Source organism: Dermacentor silvarum, chromosome 9, assembly GCF_013339745.2.
Source record: "Dermacentor silvarum isolate Dsil-2018 chromosome 9, BIME_Dsil_1.4, whole genome shotgun sequence".
Taxonomy (NCBI): domain Eukaryota; kingdom Metazoa; phylum Arthropoda; class Arachnida; order Ixodida; family Ixodidae; genus Dermacentor; species Dermacentor silvarum.
The window spans coordinates 75,656,485-75,680,456 of NC_051162.1; the positions used below are offsets into that span (position 1 = coordinate 75,656,485).

Sequence of the window (23,972 nt, forward strand, 5' to 3'; positions counted from 1 at the left end):
ATGTCGCCGTACGCCGACGGCCTGCATAGCGTCATCACGCAGCATCGGAAAGTTACGCCGGTAAGTACAGAGTGCCGTTACGTACACTAAGATTTAGAAATGGGCGAAAACTTTGTGATTAAGAAGAGAATCTGTTGCTTTATTGCGGCAAATATGTAGCAAATATCAGCCAACACAATCGTGTTTTAGCGACCACGTTTCTTCTGCAGAAAACAAGTAGCAGACGAAAATAAACCATACAATAAATGCCATAGTGGCCATAGTGCAGAAAATTTAGACGGAAATGCCAATAAGCCTGGTCATTAAAGAAAACATGACTATTTCAAAACTAAATTTTGACTATATGTTTTCAGGCTTCTACTTTTTTCTCATTGCTCCACTGCTATGCCGGACATAGTTACTATTATTTAGCGTAACTCTGTGATTAATACGCAACATACTTCACTAATTTCTGTTTAATGACTTCATTTTGTGTCACTCCATTAACATGATGCTTTCATTTATTTAAAATGTCATTAGTGGACTCATAAAAACAAGAACAAGCAATCGATTTAAAGTACGTATCTAGTGTCTCGTCGCTTTTGTCCTTTAGGCCATTCTGGATTTTATATGATGGTTACATAAAGTAATACATACGCGAATGCTAAAAAAAATGATACCTCAACGCTCGACATAGACCACTTCAAACAATTAGCAATTGTTTAGGTGTTATTAAACGAAAGTCATCGCAACGCTATTAAAGTTCCCTTGAGGACCAGAGATTAAGCATAAATCCATGTGCTCAATAGTGGAGGGTTCACCGAAAGAAAAAAACATACCTTCTTTAGCGCCCTCATGGCATGGTGTCGAAGGATGAATAGACGCTTTCATGACAAAATAGAAGGCATTTCACAAAAGTGTGACAAGTACAGGTAATGTCATGAATACAGCTTCTCCAATGGCACAACTGCTACATATCGCCGACTGGAGAGCCACCTTTCCTCAATGTACAAGTCACACAGGGGATATCCAGCACTCGTTTGCAAAATTTCACACCCTTGCTTTGGAATGTTTCAAGCACGACTGCTAGGACGTCTGCTAACTAAGGCATCGGAAAGTTTCGTCTGCTACTTGTTTTCTGCAGAAGAAACGTGGTCGCTAAAACACGATTGTGTTGGCTGATATTTGCTACATATTTGCCGCAATAAAGCAACAGATTCCCTTCTTAATCACAAAGTTTTCGCCCATTTCTAAATCTTAGTGTACGTAACGGCACTCTGTACTCACCGGCGTAACTTTCCGATGCTGCGTGATGACGCTATGCAGGCCGTCGGCGTACGGCTACATCCGTTTAAATGCGCTCTATTGGGGATCGCGTTTTTTATTGGCTAGGCTAATAATTTCTAATGAAGCACTCAAATAAACACTTGAGGAGCTTATTATCTTGTCTAGATGTTCCTTCATCAACTCAGGAAATTTTGCGTCCGCGCAAGTTCTACTTACCGCTAGGACGCTTTCCTACGAAGGGGAAACACGTACAAGCGCAGAGACCAGTATAACACAAATTCAAAAATTTTTTTCTTGCTTAAAACAAAAAATAATTGATTAAAAGTTTCTCAGATTGTAGATAATAGATGTTTTTAATGGATACACTATTTAGCGTATTTTTACCCCGAACACCTCAATGCTAAATTTACGACTAAACATCGGCTAAAACTAACTTTTTTGCAACTTTGTCGCCAGCTGTACAGGCCATTTCACGTTATATCCGTACCAAAATATGTTTCACTTACAGTACAACTTGCTGGCAATTAGTTATTATGAAATATAACCTTTCGGTAAAAGTTATCTTTCTCAGAAAAAATTCCCAATATGCACCAAATTTTGCATATTTAGTACCGTATAAAAATTTCACGGGAACGTAAAGATCGACAAAACTTTTTTTAAGTGAAAAGCCTATCTTCATTCTCAAGGGAAAATTGTGTCCTCGCCTAATTTAAGAAGAGAACATTTTTTGACAATGCATTTTACGACACATACTTTCCAGCTGTCTAAAAAACTTCACATGTTCCTAGCGGTGCTGAAAATTTTTTTTACGCAAGAATGATTTACAGGATGACTTCTTGCTTTAAATAGATAGTCCTCAATTTTTTTCAAAGAAATCGCTGATGGTCGAGCGCCATGGTTGGGACAGTTGGCGTGGAATGACCCCTATATAAGCTCTGTCAAAAATGAACTTGCTAAAAAGACGTAGAAATTTTTGGAAACAAGTGCAGCTGAGGTGAGATCAAGTAAAACAGAACCAATATATCTGTTAACAAACGATCATGAAACTATCGAGGACATCTCAGGTGCAGCTGCACAACAGTTTGCAGCAGGGGCGGTGGATCGACTTAATCCAACTTTTATCAGCTCAGTGGTGATGATTCAAGCACTGCGTCTATTAGTGAAGAACTTATTCTTGCTTGAGCCAACTCAGTTTTTGTTGTGTATCAGCTATCTGACTGATATCTTGGCCTCATATCGAAGATGTTCTAGTAAAAAATGTGTCCTGGAGCCAATGTTGTGCCGCTTTTTAACCAACCTCTCTGAGACGCCAAACAATGTACATCTCACTCGGTATGTGCCACAGAGCGTCCAGGGGGCCTCAGGGTATGGGCCACTTGATGTGTGCAGCTGTTGAAAAACCCTTTGGTGGGAACTTATGTCTCACTGAGAGTTTGTTCCTGGGTATGTACAGGGACCTAAGTGCCGCTCTTCAATACGGTATTTTGACGCAATCTTGGGCATGTGCCATTGCGTGATACCGAGTTTTGAGCCGCTCTTCAGCAATGCTCTCTGATGGTGACGTGTATGTGCTAGAGGGTGGGTGCCGCTGGGTATGCGGCACTTGGTGTGTGCCATTGTTCGATGAACCTGTTTGACGTCACGTTGGGTCACGGGGTGCAAAACAACCACACGCATATATGTATTGAAAATGAAGTTGGGAACTTCTGTTTGCGAACTCGAGCTAAGTCTGTTTTAACTTTTAATGCGTTAGCATGTTAAGGTACTTGACGCGCTTTCCGGTGCTTATGTATGTATGTATGTATGTATGTATGTTTGTATGTATGTATGTATGTATGTATGTATGTATGTATGTATGTATGTATGTATGTATGTATGTATGTATGTAACTAACCATGGTCGATAGGTAGCGCATAGTGCTGCTGTGCTGAGAGTACCCGGTTTATGACGTCGTTCATTGAAGAGTTGCACAAAACTACTCTCACATATTCATCGACCCAAGCTGACATCAAAGGTGATCATTGGTGACCAGCGTAGACCAAGTGACACATACCCAGCACTCCAAGTCGCCGTAAACGAGTTTTAATGAACAGCGTTACTTACCAATTCCCCCATCTACCATGTCCCATGTCGGCGTGAAAGAGGTTCGTTGAAGAGCGGCACATATGTACACCTTTCCACACACACACTGCCCCATAGTTTGTGCGGCGGTTGGTTTCAAGCCCCTTCCCTTATAATAGCAGCCCGGTGCGCTATCTAATCGACCTCGGACTAGCCAATGACCACGGTAGGCGGCAAACGGTTAGCCACAAATGGAAATAGATGGTTAGCCCACGGAAAATGCGTGGAGCGTGCTAACAGCGCTAAGACATAAAAGTGGGCTTCAGAACTCTTCCTACAAAAACACCCAAAATTGTTAAAAACGTAGCCAGATTTTATTGCAGTAGCAATCACACGGACAAACGAGACCCGCTTGTGCCTTCGGTGTCGCCATCGTGCTTTTGTCGTATTGACCACGCGTGGGTTGCCCACGCGTGGATAGGTAGAAGGTCTCCATAGACCCGAGGGACACACACAGCTTTTGCTGCAGTAAAGGTGAGACCAAGTGGACTCACCTTCACGTTCCACTCGATCAATGCTGCAGTGGAGCCAGGTCGGCGTCCTTCCTTCTGCTGAGGGGATGAGCCCACAAAACACTAGCGTTCCGCTGACCAGATGTGGGCATGCCCCATCATGGCCCTGCTGGGACGCTAGCTCTCTCATGGCAGCTGGGAATCCACTGTGGTGCATAGAGTGCTCTGGGCGGCGCGGACATCAAGCTTCAAGCTCGAAACGCCAACGACTACGATTTTTCTTGTGCGTCACCTCGTGCGCCATCAATGGTTGACGTGTGCAAGGCCGGTGGCAGAGCTCCTTCCCGAGCCAGTGTTGTGGGACGCCCAGTTGCAGCCAGGGCATTGTTTTTGCGGCACAGAAGTAGTTGCCTCGCTTATGGCCTCCCGCTTCTCACCACCCCCAGTGATAGTTAGAACGCTATCAGAAGATATTCGGAGCGACGGTAAACCTCGCTATCGCATTGAGTACATCACCGTTCAGGTGAAACTGCACAGATTTAGCGGAGAAATGCGTCTGTGGAGACCTTACAACACTTTACGTACACGTTACGCGTGCGCCGTCAGTCCCCTTGCTGCACAGCGAAGGTGGCGGCACCAATGTGTCTGATGTCCCTATAAAATTACTATCGCAGTGGAAACTATTGGTGGCAAGACCAAACACTGTAAATATGTGGTGGCAAAGAAATGGGACCTCTTGCGTGCCAGGTGATTGAAATAAGGAGAAAAGCTTACTGTCAACTGCCGCTTTTTTTCTAATGTGACGCCATGTTTTCCGGTAATATAAGCTGTTATAGCTTTCGAATATTCTACATACAAACCGGATTTACTATTGGCTTTTTGAACCAGCTATTCCTTCGTGAGAAAACTGGATGGGTGGATGGTTTACTGTGGATGCTTCCTACATCCGCGGACATTCATAATTGTTTTGCATAGTTGCCCTAGTTTATTCCAGGCCGTGACAATCTCTGCAAGCCTAGGTTCGTACGAAGGTCCAGTGAAAGGGCTGTGTGTTTGGGTGCACGCATTTACGCTGCACAGCTTGAAGTAATGAGAAAATATTCTCAACCAAAAATAAATAAATAGAGACACTCGCTTTAAGTAGCTAAAGAGTTGCGTAGGAAATAAAAATCAACAAAGATTGAGTTTTTTTTTTAAGTATGAAGGGAATACCTGTGCCAAAACTGTTCATGGGCGAAATGAACATTGCCAACAGTACTACGAAAAAAAAGAAAAAAGATTGAAGACAACAAGAAAACCATGCTATTTTTGAAGGGCTGTCTTCTATGCTTTACAACGTTTTGGAGGCTCCTTCGTACGGCGTTTTACCACTGAGTTAGCAAGGAACACGAAACCTCGGCCCACATTATAGTACTGGTATCGCGCCTTAAATTGCCGTAAAATCGGTTTGATTCTGTGCCATAAATTCTGGATATCTGCGGCCAAACTCACCGTTGTAGTGCTGCTGGGTGACAAGGCAATATCATTGCGTTGACGGGGCAATGACCGTTGTGATATGCTTGTTTTCAAGCTACTTTTGTGTGCTCGGAAAGAGTCAGTCTTTGCAGGAGTGTTCGCTGCTGACACCTCCATATTCACAGTCTTCTTCTTTCTCTTCTCTCTCAGCATACCCTGTGAAATGCCTGATGCTGCTCAGTGATCATGATGATGATGAGCAGAGGAGGAGCAGGATGATGAGCTTAAAGATATGACCACGCCAGTATATGCATTTATTTGACCTTGGAGAGCTTTTCCAGCAATGTGGCCTTCTTCGTTACGGAAGCACTTGTAGACTCACTGGATAGGGAAGTGACGTTTTCACAGATAAGAAAGGAGTCGCCAATTGAACGCGACAACCTCTGCTAAGCACCATATATTAAAAATACGCTGCGATCAACAAGGAGAATTTCAGGCCTTTTTGGAATACTTGGCGATCTTCTTTTGCGTACCATTATATAAACAAAAATGGGCAAGTTTGCACTCGGTCGTGCAAAGCTTAGGCACAGCGGGACTGTCGATCCTCAAGTCTTACTGGCTGCTACTGGTAGGTATTACCTTGGTTGCTGCTAGGTCTTAACATGGTTGCTGCTAGGATCTAACTTGGTTACTGCTAGGTTGTGTAACTTGGTTGCTGCTAGGTTTGTAAGTAGGTCTTGCTTGGCCTAGTATTTTGCTATCACTTCCTATTACTGGACTTGAAGATCGACAGTTTCGGTGTGCCTAAGCTTTTCACGACCGAGTGCAAGCTTGCCCTTTTTTAACACGAAAGTGTTTTATGCCGGGGTCCACCAAGACTTCACTGACGTATTTCCGTCACGGAAATACGTCATAGAACATAATGCAAAGAAAGAAACCAGAAGAAAAAGTTCCACAAACATGCAAAATTCGGGAATCGAACCCACGACCTCTCGGTTCGCGACGATAGATCGCCGAGCGTTTAACCCATTGCGCCACAAACGCATTTGCAGAGAGCTACACAGACGCGCCTTATATATCTAACACTCCTCCGTGTACCCGCGCTCTTGTTCGGGGCGGTGCCGCCGCCTACGAGCAGAAAAGAGAAGTACTGCATTATGACACTAACGCGCACCGACAGTGAACGCTTCGGTGGTCTCACCACTACGACGCCTCGATGCCAGCATTCGAAGGGACGCTGGCATCAAGAAGCACTACCAACGCCACCTAGGCGGCGTTGGTAGTGGCGTTCACCGTACTCAGCACAGCGGAGCGTGGCCTCCGCAATCAGCTCTGAAAATGTTTCTGAAGTTGATCGCGGAGGCTGCAATTACGACGCGCTGTACGCGCTGATTTGACTCGGTGACGATTCAGTTACGTGCTTTGTCTTGCGCGTTGTATTAGTGTGTCAGTTACGTGCTTCGTCTTTCGCGTTGTGCTAGCGTGTGCAGCGTAGTGCAGCTTCCATATGCACGACGGTTGCTCATGGTCATCGACGTTGGTAGTCGTGATGGAGGAGACGTGCCACCAGGCGTCAGCGTGGGTGCATCAACGCCTAAGGGCGCTTTATTTAAACTTAACTACGTATGTAGGGAAAGTATTCTCGAGCGATAATTATCGGAGGTACCTTCCCTATCGCGACATTTTGCGTGACTAGCGCTGGACGCATCGGCGCCTACGGGCGACAGCGTTCCTGGCATGCCACAAACGCAGGCAGGCTAACCAAGGTTGGCACAGCGCCAAGAACGCTGTTGCTTCCAGACGCCGAACGCGTTGGAGGCTAGCCGCTCGATTTCTAGCAAAAGTTGACACGACTAGGCGCAGCCCCTTTTATGGCAAACTCCGAGGCCAAGCGCATGCACACTTGGTATTTGCGTCAGTTATGATGTACATGGTTGCTAGGCGACACATACCAGCTATTTTCCGTAGCTTCGGCGTGACTGGAAACGGTTTACCAGCTTCTGCGGTAGCTGGGCGCGGCGGCTGCGCGGTGTTCCCTTCGGTGGGCGTGGCTTGGCTTTAGTTACCTAGAATAATAGTGGAGTGTCCAAAGCGCCGGCTCCGGCGAGGGCCTTTTTCTGGGAACTTCCGCGCCGCGCCACTGCTGCTCCAGACCCTTGGGCTTTTCGCGTTCGCGAAGCGCGCGGAAAGCGGGGGTCATCTGCTAAGCGCTGTAGTGTATTGTGTCCAGCTTCCACGCAAAGCACTTAAAGTCTATTTAACTTCAACAGTGTGGTGCTGCGTGGAGCTTACCCATATTTGAGCGTTGCCTTTGTGCTTGGGCAGCAAGAGAATGCAAAAACTAACGTGTCAAACTCATCAGCGCGGCCCAGCTCTGGTGCTAGAGTTCTGGAATGGTAATGCGGTAACTGTTTTCGCGATATGGGGGGGAATGCCAAGGGCTCTCTGCCTCTACACACCGAGTCCCGCGGTTGGTGCATACCTGCGCATCAACCGCGGTCCGGTACAAGCTCGAGGAAACAATAGACGACAACCACGTGTACACTCGGAAAACATTTATTACGACTGCAACTAACACATCGAGCTGGCCAGCTAGCTATAGTTGACATCGCTGAGGGTTCCCTCGAAGAGAATAATACAATAGGTAAATAAGGGCTTCCGACTTACCAACTGGGGAATACGGGCGGCCGCGGCGATGGCCGCGGCAAGAACGCGGATGACTAACAACGTGGGGTAAAACGGCAGCGGCGGCGGAGACTTCCGTTATCGCCGCTTGTTGAGGACAAACGAGACCCGGGCGATGTCACCGGGATCTCACGTGACCCACCCGGTGGCGCTGACAGCGCTTGCGATTACCGTGCGCCGTCCGCGGAAGGAAAGTGTTCGCTCTCTCAACTCTCCCTTGCGCGCATGCGCCTGACGCGACGCTCGCTGCGCGTGCGGTGGTCATGGGACCCGAGTATTCCCACACTGTGTGTGCGTAGAAACGCGCTAAATGAGCCCACGCAAGTAAAGAACGTAAAGAAAACGGTATTCGCATGGGTACACGGGCAATAGCACCATGCTTGCAAGAATAAGAGTAACTTAAAAAGTAAATTACTCGCGCAGTCAAGTGAAATACGTGCGTGCAGTGACCGCTTCGCTCACCACTACGCACTTTTCACTCACGGTCAGTATATAGTAGTTTACAGCCATGTGCATCTGTATTTATTCCACATTTTTTTAGCCTCGACAATACTTTATTATGGACAGAGCACAGTGAAAAGGTGTATGGGAAGCAAGAGAAAGAGCAGAGAAGGCCATAACGCCGCAATATTGTTGGCTTATTTCGCTTCAGAGATAGCGCACACGAACATTTCTGGCTGCACGCTATCTCTTCAATAGAAACTTTGCGCACGATGTGCCTTAAGATTCACCGTGAGCGAAGCTTGTTTGGAAATAAAAAATAGGTAAACAAATATATTTTTTTCTACAGTGCAATGAATAGATAGCTACTACTGGTCTTGTCATTTACTCATTTGTTATGTAAAAGCTACTGCTGCAATAGATTTGTTTTAATATTCCGTGAATCCTGTCTGAAATTACCAACATGTAACTTCTCATGATATCATAGTTAATGCTGAACGTGCGTTTTTTTTTGCGTGAGCTAACAAGCACTCATGGCGCGTTACGATGTTTGTGCTCGTATTAAATTGAGTGAAAAATCGTCTTGAAAGTTACTGTTTTTGAGGCACTACAACTATCAGTATTGATTCTAGATAACCCTAAAATAGTTACCTTCAATAACAGTAAAACATGAAAGGTTTAAGTTCGGGTGCGTAGTCGCCTCTTTTATTACGTAACTACAATTACGTAATTATTGATAACTAAGTATTCTTGCTATGTACGTATCAGCGAGCATACGCAATAAATATTCTCTAAGTTGCTTTCATGCTAAAATTCGCTTAGTGTTTGCGCCCTTGCAACACAAGAAGGCAAAAGACGAGTTGCACATCTGTAATGCATCACGTTCGTTTTCTGACGTTCGCTCGTATTTATGAAATGAGTCTTACGTACACACTGTTGCACTATTAGTGTCATATATTTTGGTTTGTCTTGTTTTTTGCAGCGTTTATTTTTCGCGTACCCTTTATCTATACGCCGTGGTAGCTTAGTGACTTTGGTAGGTCGGACTGGAGCCCTGCACGGGCTCGGGCTTACCCGAAAGCCCGGGCCGGGCCGGGTAGGGCAGGTTTTTCACGGGCTCGGGCCGGGCTCGGGCACGGCATGTGCTTTTTGACGCGGGCCCGTGCCGGGCTCGGACTTTCTGGGGGTGTGCATGTAATGTGCAGCGAGTTATCCTCGCGCGTCTCGACTCTGAAAAACCTGTTGCCCCGGTGCAGCTGGAAGCTAGCAGTACTACTCCTGTGTACTTCCCTTTTCTTCTTCCGTCGCATTTTGAGCAGTTTGAACAGAATGTAAAAGTCCAGAAAGACAGAAGTCGCCTCAAACCAAAGGATGCTATTGTATTCCTTACCTAAATCAATACATTTAATGCTTTCGGTGCGGTGCAAGCGCGTTCGCGACTTGCTGAATCTTCGAAGGCGATTTAGTCTTCTTCTTCTTCTTTCTTGGGTTTTACGTGCCAAAACCAGTTCTGATTATGAGGCACGCCGTAGTGGAGGGCTCCGGATCAATTTTGACCACCTGGGGTTTCAAAGGCGATTTAGTAAAACGATGATGGTAAGATAATTTGTCACGCGGCTGAAATATGGCACTGCATCTATCCATGATCGCACGCATGTTCTCAACCGGCCGCCTGGCAGCAGCGCATTACGGTGCACCATGGAGCAACGCGAAGCTTTCTCCATTTACTCCATCCATGCGCCGCGCCCACGACCGCGGTCGTGGTTGCGCTTCGGGTGTAGTGTACTAGATACAGTTGAGTGGAACGAGCGGCTGGGGCGGCGCATGCTTCGCAGTGAGGCGCCCGACGTGGAAAAATACTGTGGCGGCGCTGCGAAAGAAGTGTATTTGGCCGCATCAAGGTCGCGCCGTTGGAAACTGCTGGCGATACTGCTCGGCTGGGTCATTCGTACTACTTCGCGCGCTCGTATTTGCGTTCAGACCGCTCAAAGGGTGTTCATTATTGCATGTGACATGTATTTATGCCTTAAGAATCAATTCCTTTCATTCTCTTCTTTATTTTATTTTTTTATCGCCGCTCGGTGATCTTTTTCGGTCTCGGGCAGGTTTCGAGCCGGGCTCGGGCCAGGCTTGGGCCTAAGGTAAAGGGGTGGTGGGCCGGGCCGGGTGGGTAACCTAGATTATTTCCGGGCCCGGGCTGGGCCCGGGTATCGCCATAAAAAGTTTGGTCGGGCTCGGGCGGGCAGCCCAACATAAAAGCGGGCCCGGGTGGGGCCCGGCTGGAAAAATCGGCCGTGCAGTGCTCTAGGTCAGACTGCTAAGCTCGAAGACGCGCGTTCAATTCCCGTCCCCGGCGGCTTACATTTCGATGGAGGCCTAATGCATAAAACACTCGTCTACATAGATCTAGGTGCACGTTAACGAACCGCAGGTGGTCGAAATTGCCAGGGCCCTCCACTACGGCGTCTCTGATAGGCATATTGTGATTTTTGGATGTAAAACTCCACAAATTATCATTACTATTACTACCCCTCACCTGTGCTCTCAGTTATTCATGATATAATATATAGGTAAGTTCGACACGTATAGATCTAGATTTGCATTACACGTTCTTATCGTCACACTCACACCATCAGAAGGATTTCTGGCCGAAGAATGGCGGTTTGCACTACACGTCATATTGTTATCGTTAATCGTGATGTGAATGAAAGTATGTCAAGTTACTAATGCCATGAACCATCAGTCATCTTAGTCAAACGCATTTGTGCCTTTCCACTCTATACTTTGGTATATATACCAAGTGAACGAGACGTGAGATTTATGTGGTTTGTATTTATTTTTGGTACCGTGGCCCCGCCGACGGATGCATTGCTCTTCCCAAGAGCTAGTTAAGGATTTCGCCTTAATAAAGAAACAGAAGAGCGCGGGAGGCAGTCTTGTAAAACAAATCGAATGCATGAAATAAAACAAAGAAAACGACAGGATGTAAAAGCGTTAGCATGAGCTAGCCGTAACTGCTACGTTCTCCTGGGTATCACGTGATCTCCAGCTTGTTTTCTTCCGCAACACGTTCACGTTGCTCATTCCACGCATAACTAAATGAAGTAAGCGGGCGGAAGGCGTTACTCATACAGCCGCGTAAACACACAGAGAGAAAGAGAGAGAGAAACAACTTTATTAAAATAAAGATCGTGCTTGGTTACTGTGGTGGGAGCCCCTCTTCCAGGGCCCTACTGGCTATTGCGGCGTGCCGGGCCTGGTCGAGGGTCGCCATTTGGCGTGCCAAGTCCAGTTCAGAGAGTCGCGCCTCCCATGACCAATTGCTAAGTGTGTCGTTAAGTAGCGGCGAGACGGCGTCTGCCGGACGCTGCGTGCATTGGTAAGTGATGTGTTCTAGTGTCGGGGTGGAGTCGCACCATGGACATCTATAGCTGTGTTTGTCGGGAAACATTTTGTGGAGTCTATGTAAGTGTGGGTAGGTGTTTGTCTGTATTCGGCGCCAGTCCCTCGTCTGTCGCCTGTTGAGCTAGGGGTGAGGTGGAGCTTTGGTTCGTCTTCCTACACACAAAGAAAAAAAGAGCATTCCTTACTCTTTTTGAAGAGTCTGGACTCGTCACATATATGACACACTTTGGGGGAGACACTTGAACTCCCTTTCGCCAGAGAGTACCAAGATTATCTGTGATGTATACAAGGTGGTTACTTAACTGCTCACGCAGTAGTCTTGCACACTCTTTTCTAGTAGTCACCTGGACCCTCTCAAGAGGGTTGCAAGACTACTGCTGAGGAAGTCTCTTAACTCTTCTAGATGAGTCAGACGACTCAAGATAGAGGGTCACATGACTACTGTTGAGGGAGTGTATTAACTATTCTAGGTGAGTCAGATGACTCAAGATAAAGGGTCACATGACCACTGTTGAACTCAGGTAACTATTCTTGAGGTGTCTGATGACTGCACTAGTATGTGCTGCGATACCCCTAGTGCGTGGTGCAGGACTCTTGCAAATAGAGTAAACTAACTAATCCATGCAAGTCATTCGACTCTCTGCTTGCAGTGTCAAGCCGCTTTTCAAAATGAGAACCTTTTCCCGACAGTGCAAAGTGAATATCGTGAAAATACAACATAGAATAATAATGAATACATAGCTAAGCACAAGGCAGGTTAGCAACAAAAAGTGATTATTCCATCACTTTGTTATTGTCTTCTGGAAGTGTCTTCTTTCTGGGGTTTTATGTGCCAAAACCAGTTCTGATTATGAGGCACGCCGTAGTGGAGGGCTCCGGATTAATTTTGACCACCTGGGGTCTCTTAACGTGCACTACGACGCAAGCACACGGGCGTTTTTGCATTTCGCCTCCATCAAAATACGGCCACCGCGGCCGGGATTTGATCCCGCCTTCTGGAAGTGTCACTTGTACCAGTCAGCAGAGAATCACCATGAACACCAGACAGTTCTCTTTACTATTAAACTGGAATCAATGGCCAACCAAGCAAACAGTTTTAAAGAAACACCCAATATGCACCTTGCAGCTGTATGTGCATGACACTGCAATATCACTCTGAACCATAATCACACCATAAAATAGTATGTCACTAATGCAAAAGTTCAATTCCCCCCAAGACAAGTCATAATTTTATGTCAAAAGGTTCTTAAGCTAAACCTATTTGACTGTTCCCAGACATCTTTATTTAGAACTTAGGATGTAACCTCCTATGCAAATAATGTACACATAAAATATAACAAAGGGCTACACTGATGCAAAAAGGAGAACCAGATGATGAAGTGCAATAAACACAATATTCCAACGTATATTATATAATCTATGCAGCACAAAATCCAAGACAGCAACTGGTTGCAATCGATAATCCAATTTAACAGTACTAACAGCTGTCTTACCTTATGGTACTCTTGTTGGCATTTTTCCCACACAACTCATGCATGTTTCTTAGCTTGAGTTGAAAATTGATCTGAAAACACCATATTAATAAGTTGTGCATCAATTTTATTCTTTCATACAATCTGCAACAGTGCATACAAATTTGAAAACTGACAATATCACAAAAAACATACAGCAAGATTTAAGCTAAACATTTTATTGAAGTTGACCTAAGCGTCGTTTTTCAGGACTAAGTTTTTTCAGACACCAACAATTTCACTGATTGAAATAAGCACTAACAGAAGACTCGCCATAAATCAATCATGCTGGCAAAATATGTAGCACAGGTAGCTGTATTTTGCATGACAAAGATAGCGCATGAATCATGAGGACAAGGAAGGAAGCAGACCAGGTGGTAACTAAACTGAACTCATCTGCACACATGCAGCTGTAAAAGACACAGAAAGTAGACATGAGGAAGGCTTCTTTTACTCATCACAAGTCATCCTAAGAGCAGATTAGGTAACGGCTGTAATTTACTCTCAGTAAATGCATTAGGTTACATTAGGTGCCACCCATTTGCATGTCACTCATATATGTCACTCATATGTCACTCACTCACTTGTGATGTAAAGTTATTTTGATTATATAGAAGTTGTGTCACTATGTTATAAGTGACTATAGCAAGGGACACATTTTGTTTATTAAATCTTGTGTTCAAGGGAAATGCTACTCAAAATGTTTTTTTTATTTTTTTACTAGAGGTTTAAAAATTAAGCCAATTAGAGAGTTCTTCAAGCTGATTTTGTATATGTTAATTCGTTTAGCTGCTACATTTCTTCATTTATGTCTTAAAGAATGGCAAAATGTATAGTGATCTTTGAGGGCACTTTCTTCTGTATTCAATTTGCACAAAAAGCATTGTGCTAACTTAGCTCTTTGTAGATGACAAAGTGCCGATATCTATCAAAACATGTAAACCTAGTGGGGCTATGCAAGTAAAGCTTAGTACACGTTAATTACTTTTTCACAATCCCATGCAAATAACTTTGTGCACTTACAATTGTCCGATACTAACGAAATTTGGCATACATACTCTTCAGAGTATGTAGAATGCTAATATCTATTTGAAATGGCAATATCTTTCAAAATTATTTAATGTGTCTTATTTTCTGCATAGTTTCAGTAATTTTACATGCTGGTTCGGTAGATATCGGCACTTTGCGGTCTACGAGCTGAATAAGATACAGCACGATCATTCTTGTGAAACTGTTATATACATTAAAGTGCCCGCAGATTATTTGCCACTGTGTAGGACATAACTAAAAAATATAGCAGCTACTCAAAAACCACTGATATATTTAAGATCTGCATATAAAGCTATATGCAGCAGGATTTTTCAATCTCACTGAAATAATTTCAAAGAGTTGTTTCCAGAAGCATTTCGCCTGAATAAGTGGCTGCCAATCTTTTCTACCAAAGCGTTAGACAATGCATTCAGGCAGACCCCAGGGAGTTTTAGAAATAGCACACCAAAGCATCTGCCTACAAAGCCCCATGTCCTACTTGCATTCCTTTGTTCTTTCGTGCATTCTGTTGTATGCCACCATTTGCGTCCCTTAACACTGAGTGCGCAAAACCTTAAACACGCCATTATTACATTGAATTTTTAGCCTGTAAAAGAATGGTGTGCAAATGGGCCACATCAACTGTGTTGACAATAAACAAATATTTGTTCGGTTAATGAAACTAGTCATATAAAACATGTAACAAATTTGAAATGAATGCAGAAAGAACCTTTCTGATTGTCAAATTAGTGCCACGAACAAGATGATGTTTGTCATTCTTAGTTTAATTCACTTCCCTGTAGTGCATGGGCTCTCAATGTAGTAGACTAACCCAGGCCTGGAAGGCAATATTTAAATCTGAAATAAAGACATACATCCCGCCACCACATGTCAGTGCTGTGTCATCACAAGCGTGTATCTATAGGCATATAGCCTCTAAAATAATTTTTACATGATCTGTACCACTACTCCTGCATTCATAAATACTGAAAGTTAGGAAATATAGTGGTCATTCAAAGCACTGCTGTAAAGCTTCATGTTCGAGACATGCCATTCTCATAAGGTGTAAGACAACCAATGTGTGCATGAAACCTACAGTACCGTTGGCATTCGTAAGTGTGACAAGGCTACTTGCCACGCTGCTGAATGCCAAGGGTACAAAGGGTATCATACCAGTGCCACTGATACCATTGCACTGAAAGGAAGTCACATTATTACCACAGTTATGATGGGCAGCCAGGTTTTCCTACTATAATACTGTTTTTTTCACGCTCCTACGTTCTTTCCTTTTTAAAAAATAACGGGTGCTTGAAATGGGTGCTCAATTTTGCTCTTGAATTTATCCTGCTATGGAGCACTAGTTGAGTTAAAATTCTTGAACGTTTTACAGCGCTGCCGATTAATAAGTGAACAAAACATGATGTATGTCAGCGTTTTAGCCTCACACATTACAAGAGTTAAGAACCTATCAATTACATACACAAGTAGAAAAGAACTACGAGAAACTGGGCATACTTACAAATATAATAGCAGGAGATGATGTTAAGAATTTCAAGAGAAAGGAAATATTAAAAAGTTGGTACTAAAAACATGTAACTTATAAAAGGAGTATTTGCTAAGAATCCTAAAGAGCAAATAGAATATCAAGCCCAGGGAACACTTCATGCCAATATTTTCCCATGGTTCGACAAGTGGGCACAGCTGGCGATGCTGTTTGGATAGATGGCAGCCGAAGTAAAGCTGCGAAATAGGTGAAACACATAGAAGGGTCACCAAACGTTGAATACTGGGGCACAACAGGTTGCCTTGATCCCTGGCATCCTCTGACATCGATGTGTGGAGTTTCATTATGCGTCCTTTCCAAGAGGCCTGGCTCAAGTGTGTGGCCCAGCTCGAGCAAAATTTCGCAGCAACCTGAAAAACAGACGCCCACATCTATAAACACTAAAATATTCTTCACCATAGGACAAATCTGAAGCTTACCATCTACACATAATAAATGTGCAAAAAGTATAAATAAATGTAAGGAACTACTTATAGGATGGAATGCTTGTCATGTTTTCTTGTGTGAATCAATAATTTCACCTTAACGTAATGTCAAGTGCACGTTACTTGGCCCTCCGTATGCCCTATTTCTGTAAGAAGGCTATTGCATGCCAACTGTCCCAACCTGGCACTCGACCATTTCGGATTTCCTTTTGAAAAATTGGAGGCCCTTCAATATCAGACAAATTATCATTTCGTGAAATATTTCTAGGTGAAACATTTTTACTGGTGTAAGTTCTATGTGAATTTTGTTGTAAGGCACGAAAAGGCATAGCCAAGATACCAGTTTTTTCAATGTGAGAGCAAAACAAATTTTTCTCAGGAGAATGAAGAGGCCTTACACCTAAAATTGTATTCCTTGATCATCAGTTTATTATGAGCCGTTAAAAATGGGCAAAATGACCTATTTTTATTTTCAGAGAAATGGCTTCCAGCAAAAGCTGTAAACTAACGTGATCCGAGTACTCAGGACATGTACTGTGTACACAAAATGGTTGCAGAAATATATATCTCATGCAGAAGCGCACAAGGATGAGGATGAACTCGCAGAAAACTCAGTTTTGGTGCATGTTAATCCACAGGTTAAACAATGAGGCAGTCCTAGTAAAAATATGCCAAATATCACCTTTGAGAGCACGCTGTATTTCTTTCAAATTGGTAAAGCTTTATTAGTGCAAAGCAAGAAAAAAATTGTATAAGTGGTTTGCACTAGTATTAAAATGTGCATCGTGGTTCATCTAATCCACGTGGCCTTTTGGCGGCTAAAACAAATTGCGTGGACTTGAGCATTGCTGCACTAATCGTGGGAAATGGAATAGTGGAACTACTTCCAAGATAATTCATTGTTCAGTGGCTAAAGGCTGCTTCAGTCAAGAAGACACTGCTGGATTGCATGTATTTACCTGCATTTACCTAAGCTTTCCAACTCTCTAGTGGACACAGTCAGGACAAGGTGGTGGCGGAAGGCAGGAGCAGCAGCCGCCAAGTTCTACCTGCAATAAATTTTCACAAATGTTCCAAGTCCTACCATGTCGTAATTTTCAAAAATGCAGCAGTTTTCCGTGTAACGTGGTTACCAATACAAATAAAGGCAAACAGTTAGCTCCTACAACACTAGAAACCCAACAATAACGAAGCAGAAGTTATGTTTATGAAAATGCCAGCAAAGACAAAAAAGAGTGTGCAACCTGAACCTGAGCTCATGCCATCAAGTGGTGTGCTAGTCAACTGCAAGCCTTCCATATTAAAATGTTATTGTATATTTTTTAACCTGCCTTAATCCCAGTTCAGCATCTCTTGACATAAGTAAATCAAGCAAATTTTTAAACTAGTTTCTATGGTAATTATTGCAATAAAGTGCAAGCTGCGAATGAAGCTGGCCAACTGGGTATGCAAACAAAGTGCTTCTCTACATCTTTTTCTTGTTTCTCTGTCTGTCTTGGCTCTAGCATTAGAATACAGAAAAACTTTCACATTCTTGACATTTCACCCTGCAAATCTTTATTACATAATGCAAAATACTTCAGCAAGAGCAATATTGGTTCCTTTTAACGGTAAATTGCGGTGGAACAAGGAATGTTGCATGAGGCAACGCGCTGACAAGAGGACTTATTCTCCTTGTCGAAACATTGGCTCCAGCAATGCGCTTCGTTCTATGACTCTTCATCATTTGAAATATCTGTGTTCCTGTGTGTGTACATATGTCCCTTCATTGTTGCGTTGATGAGATTGTAATAACAGAGAATTAGTAATCGTACCTGACGCGAAATTGTGGCTTGTTGGTAGATGAGGACAGAGTAACTGCGCAACATTGATACACGGACAAAGGAGGCTTATGTGTTTTGTCTCCTCCAGCCATGTCTCACCCTTGAGTGATCACTCTGTCTCTATGTTAACGTATTACCATTTGCACAATACTAAAATTAGTAAGGCAGGAACGAGGACCAAAAATTACAACAAATCGCATCATACTGCTAAGGAGATATGCCAAAGTACCTGCAACGATTTCTCACCGATAACGTGCTGGATAAGATGGCTACTTCCTGTGGCTGTTGCCGCTTCTTCAATACCTAAAATAAAACACATTTCAAAATTACTAAAATATGCAGGACAACAGCAGTAGCGTAAGAGTTAACATTGTTTCTACAAGGTAAATTAATCTCTGATACATGACTGACGAAATTTTTTAAAATTAAATTAGTAGAATGCACCCACCTCATTATATTTCATTCAACGCTGTCAGAGTTCCTTGGTACAAGAAAAAAAGTATTTCTGCATGGCAGCAGTAAAATAGTACACAGAATTCAACTTTTACAACAAAATAACGTACAGCGATTAAGCCAACTACAGCTGTATGTACTTAAAATTGTTATACGTACAATAGCCAAGACAGGATTAACTTGGTTGGGATCATATGAAGCTGACTGGGAGGTACAGCTTTGCAATGAACTCATTTCTGCTTGCGAAATATACAAATACTAATATACTTACATAAACTTACAAATGAGAGAACCATTTTGTCCATAAAACAAAAGACAAGACACAAAATAGAAAATCGAGTATTATTAGTCTCAGCGCGCATTCCTAGGAAACGTCTGTAACTGCCGAGAAAAACGTCGTGCCAAGAGAAACGTCGCGCAAAATGCAGCCAAACCGGAATGGCCGAGTACGCGCCGTTTGAAAACTCGAACAAAAGCTGATACACTCCCCTGAGACGTTGAGAGAAAAATGTCACAGTCACTCCCTGCTGGTAGGCTTTCGTATGCATCCGGCAGTCTCTGTGCGTTACGATCTCTCACATCACAATGAAAGACGACGCAGTGCAGACCGCAGCACTGCGGGTGCTTGCCCCGGTCCGGCGAGCTGTACTTCTTCGATGTCGGCAGAGACGAAATCGGCGACACGCCACTGCTGGCCGTTCTTGTCGTCGCAATCACGTAGCACGCAAAGAAGTTCCCATCGTAACTTCCCGTAATGTTCGGTAGCACTCGCCCCTAACGCAGCGCTTTCAGGGCCATTCAACAACGACAGTGAGCTCGCGCATGCATGTTGCAACTAGAGTGTACTAGACAATGGTAGAGTGGGCCGAACGGCGCCCTGCCGCTGAGGCGCCGCGTGTGGAAAAATAGTGCCAGGGCGCTGCGAGCGAACTGGATTGGGGCGGAGATGCGCTCCGCGGCATATTCAACGTACTTTCGCTGCGGGCGCCGAGGCTGATTGCGCATAGTACGCTCTTAAAATAGTGCTTTATTTCAACTGCAAATTTATGTTTACACCATTTTGCCAAACATATATATTTGAGGCATGGAATATACAACGCGACGTCTTCAATTTTGCTGTCCTTGTCAAGCGCGTCGTCTGCTAGCGAGCGCGGGACGCCCAGTTTTTCTCGCAGAACATCTGTGCAGTAATGTTTTTTAATGTTTTAGCTGCTTCGGTGTGCCCATGACCCTTGACGGCCGGTAGAAAATGTAGTTTTAGCCAGATGAACGGCTGTTTTTACCACTGTCCTCTAAAAGTAACTCGCATCTCCGCACCATGAAGGCTACGTTGAAAATTTTATTATTGATACCGTGTCATTTTAGACGCGCTTCTTGTTGCTGGATATTGATCAGGGACAATGATCGAAGAAAACAATATTAGAGTGAAATAAACCAGGTTTATTAACTGCGTGGCGCGAAGAATGACCAATGTGTTTCTAGGCAATTAAATCAAAGGGTACATAGACATATATATTCACGATATATATGTAAGGTAAAAAGTAACAAATCTTCTAAATGCAATAATTGAAAAAGTGAGAACTCCCGACCAGAACAAGCGCACGTGTTTGCAGTAACAAACACAGTTACTGGCGAATACTGCAAATAAAACTCGCATTCGCAGAAATTGTATTCATAGCAGGCAAAACCATCTTATATATATATATATATATATATATATAAGGTGAGTGACTGCATGCAAGTGAGGACTGTCATTCTGAATAATTGTGCTGCCGGAGAGTCGTGGCTGTTGCGCAGAGGCGCAGTTCCTGAGAGAATTAACGGACGGGTGGTAATAAGTCCTGCTTAACAGGTTCCCAGCTCTCCATCAATATAAACGCCCCGTTTTAGGGCAGCCTGTAAATCTGCTAACTTGATTCAGACAAGGATTTTTGACAGTCTCACCGTGTTTTCAACCCATTAAAACTGAGTGCCCCCTGTGGTGCCACACTTGACTTCTTCAACGAATGCAACAGATCTGCACATATCTCTACGTGTATGTGAGACATGCCGTTCCTTTAATTGTTTCATTATGATCGTTATGATAGTGCACCGAATAGCTGAAAGCAGCTGTTTATAATACACAAGCTGCTGAGTTAAGCGGTCATACATTTGGGAACGACATATATGCATGAAATGTAGGATAAGCGTAACATGTTTTTCTCGGAAATCAGACTCGAGAATAATTTATGTTGTGGACACCCCCAGAAATAAGCCGAAGAACCTGCTTTTTTTCTTTTTTTAATATCAGCAAATTCTTCTTGTTTTACGTGACAAAACCACGATATGATTAAGGCACCCGGTTTATATAGTTTTTGCCACCTGGGGTTCTTTAACGTGCACCTAAATAGAGGTACACGAGTCTTTTTCCATTTCGTTCCCATCGAATTCCGCGACCTGGATTGAACCCGCGAGCTCAAGACCGTTCCACTATACTATATAGCCACTAATTAGTCTACTGCGCAGGCTTTTTTTTTCTTTTCTTCTTTTGAAGTAGCGACTGGAAAAAATTCAACGCATGGCTTACGGCCAAAGATTACCATATAGAATGGCCGCTTTAGGCTATGGGACCAAATATTTTTGTACGCATTTTTATATTATTGTGTAATTATTTCTCCTTTGATTTGATTTAATTAACTAAAACCGTTTTCGGTGCTCTAGGTCCGACTGCAATAAATGACCCCTTACCGATTACTCCGCATTCTGTTTCGCAGAAAAGCGAAAATTTGAATGAAATGTTGCGCTGGAGCTTTTTTTTCTTCCTATAACAATAGTTCCCGTAAATCTGAGGACAAGGCGCCGGATCGGGGCAGCTATGTTTTATTTGTTTGAAGCGACAAGCAGGAAGGTTGCATATGTTTCTCCTTCTGCGTTTCGCAGGACGTGTGGGATGTATCGTGTTTGATAAATCAGCAGTTGGCGATGTACACATGCCGCACAGTGTCATCACTGCGCACCCTCTGTGCACAGTGTAGTCTTGCCCTTCTGCTCTTTCCCTTCCTTTTAGAATGTACAAAAGGCAGCGCTGAATAAACTCTGACGTTCTTTGCTGCGTTGAAATCGTCCAGTAAGTTTCACTGAAAGCCGCCAGAAGGAAACATGGTGTCAGAAGTCCGTACTCACGTCTGAGCCAAGGACACCACCAACGATCTATTAGCCAAGGCATGGATTTCTTGAAACCAACAGAACGCCTTCGCCTGGACGGAGACGTGAGCAAAAGATAGCAACTTTTTAAACACAAATTCGAACTGTTCCTTACAGCGTCGGAGATCGCCGGTGGGAAGCCTCGGACAGGGCCGACGAAAGTTGCATTGCTACTCAGCTTGACCGGTGACGAAGCTTTAGAGGTTTACAACAACTTCAGCTTCACTGGTGACGAGTCCAAGGACGACTTCGAGACAGTGGTTGGAAAATTTGATGAATATTGCAAGGCCCAGCTAAATGAAGTCCATGAACGCTTCGTGTTCCGTCAACGCGTCCAAGCCGAGGGTGAATCAGCCGAACAGTTCATTCGAGATTTGAGAAGACTCGCTCAGTCATGCAACTTCGGCACAATATCAGAATCTATGATTCGAGACTAGATTGTGTACGGCAGAAGCAATGAAAAGGTTCGTGAGAAGCTGCTTCGGGACAAAGGATTGACCTTGGCGAAAGCCGAACAAGTGTGCAAGGCAGTGGAACTAGCCGCTGCACAAAAAGAGGTCTGGACACAAGAACGGCAGGTCGACCCGGTAAAAGAGAGTTGGCCTACCCGCGAACGTCGGACAGAATTCCGCTGCAGCCGATGTGGACGCATACACGCCCCACGGAGCTGCCCTGCATTTGGACGCATCTGCAGAAAGTGTGGTGGCGAAAACCACTTTGCGGTGCGCTGCAAGAGTGCCAGGAAAGTTTCTGAAGTCAGAAGCGGCGACCATGAAGATGATTTTAACATTCTCAACGTGTCAAACGGCAAGCACCAGCGGGACTGGATGGTGCCTGCGCAAGTCGGTAGCACGCCCGTTTACCTCAAGGTGGACACCGGTGCCCAAGCAAACCTGCTGCCTTATGGTACATACCAAAGACTACGACCAAAAGCGCAGCTAAAGGCCAGCAACTCGGTGCTCCGCTCCTATGTTGGAGAAGTCATCAAACACCTGGGAATCGCGACGCTAAAGACCACAATAGGTGACCAAGTTGAGAACGTCGACTTTTTCATCGTGAAAAAGGGGCGTCAAGCCATCCTGGGGCTACACGCCAGTGAGCTGCTGGGACTATTCACACGATCCGTGAATGTGGTAACAACCAACAGCAGCGAGCAACTGGCACAAGCTTACCGAGATGTGTTCCAAGGGACTGGCTGTGTCAAGCGTGAATACCGGATGGTATTACGAAAAGGTGCAATTCGAAGCGTGCAAACGCCAAGACGCGTGCCTCTCGCGCTGCAAAAGCCCCTTAAAGAGGAGCTCGAAAGAATGCTGAAGGCAGGCATCATCACCAAAGTAGAGGAGCCCACGGACTGGGTAAGTCCTTTGGTTATAATCACAAACAATGGTAAACTAAGGATCTGCATGGACCCCAGAAGAATTAATGAGTGCCTGAAGCGTGAGCATTATCAGATGCCGCGGCGTGAAGATATCGAGGCAGAGCTTGCAGGCGCAAAATTTTTTCACATTTGAATGCAAACTCCGGTTTCCACCAGATTCCGCTGCACGAGGAAACGTCTAGAATATGTAAATTTGCCACACCTTTTGGCCGTTATCGTTTCCTTAGGCTACCGTTCGGAATCGCATCAGCTCCTGAGGTCTTCCAGAAGACGTTGAACGAGATTTTCGATGGTATTCCAGGCGCGCAAGTCTACGTGGATGACATGCTGATATGGGGCTCAACCAGACGGGAACACGACGAAAGGCTAAGGACCGTCTTGGAAGCGGCCCGCAAAGCTGGACTAACTTTCAATCCCGAAAAGTGCGAAGTAGGTGTCACTGAAATTTCGTTCCTTGGTGATATCATCTCCCAGGCAGGGATACGACCGAGTCCCGCATCAGTCACCTGAGTTCTTAGCTTGCCACCGCCCACTGACAGGCTCGGGGTGCAACGAATGTTAGGCGTCATAAACAACTTCGCAAAGTTCGTGCCAGAACTCGCCGAAAAGACTCAATTGTTACGCCAACTTATAAAGAAAGACTGTTTTTGAATGGAGCGAGAATCACGCAGTTGAATGGGAGCAGCTCTGCAAATGTCTGAGTGGACAACCGGTGTTGGCAATATTCGATCCTAAAAGAGACAGAAAAATTACCTCAGATGCTTCACAGAATGGCGTA

At 44.4% G+C, this 23,972-nt stretch overlaps 1 protein-coding gene across 1 annotated transcript; it reads left to right on the forward strand.

Annotated features, from left to right (window-relative positions):
• Positions 1 to 23,972, forward strand: LOC125939845 (uncharacterized). The gene is made up of 2 exons (XM_049655324.1): positions 1 to 60; positions 22,251 to 23,972. The coding sequence occupies exons 1-2, from the start codon at positions 1 to 3 to the stop codon at positions 23,325 to 23,327; spliced, it is 1,137 nt and encodes a 378-aa protein (XP_049511281.1). The 3' UTR covers positions 23,328 to 23,972.

What these genes read in the sequence shown, in the direction of transcription:
- LOC125939845 (XM_049655324.1), top strand. Translation starts at nt 1, where the DNA reads ATGTCGCCGTACGCCGACGGCCTGCATAGCGTCATCACGCAGCATCGG. An exon ending in AGCATCGGAAAGTTACGCCG is followed by an intron (nt 61 to 22,250) that starts GTAAGTACAGAG and finishes ATTCGAGACTAG; the next exon opens with ATTGTGTACGGCAGAAGCAA.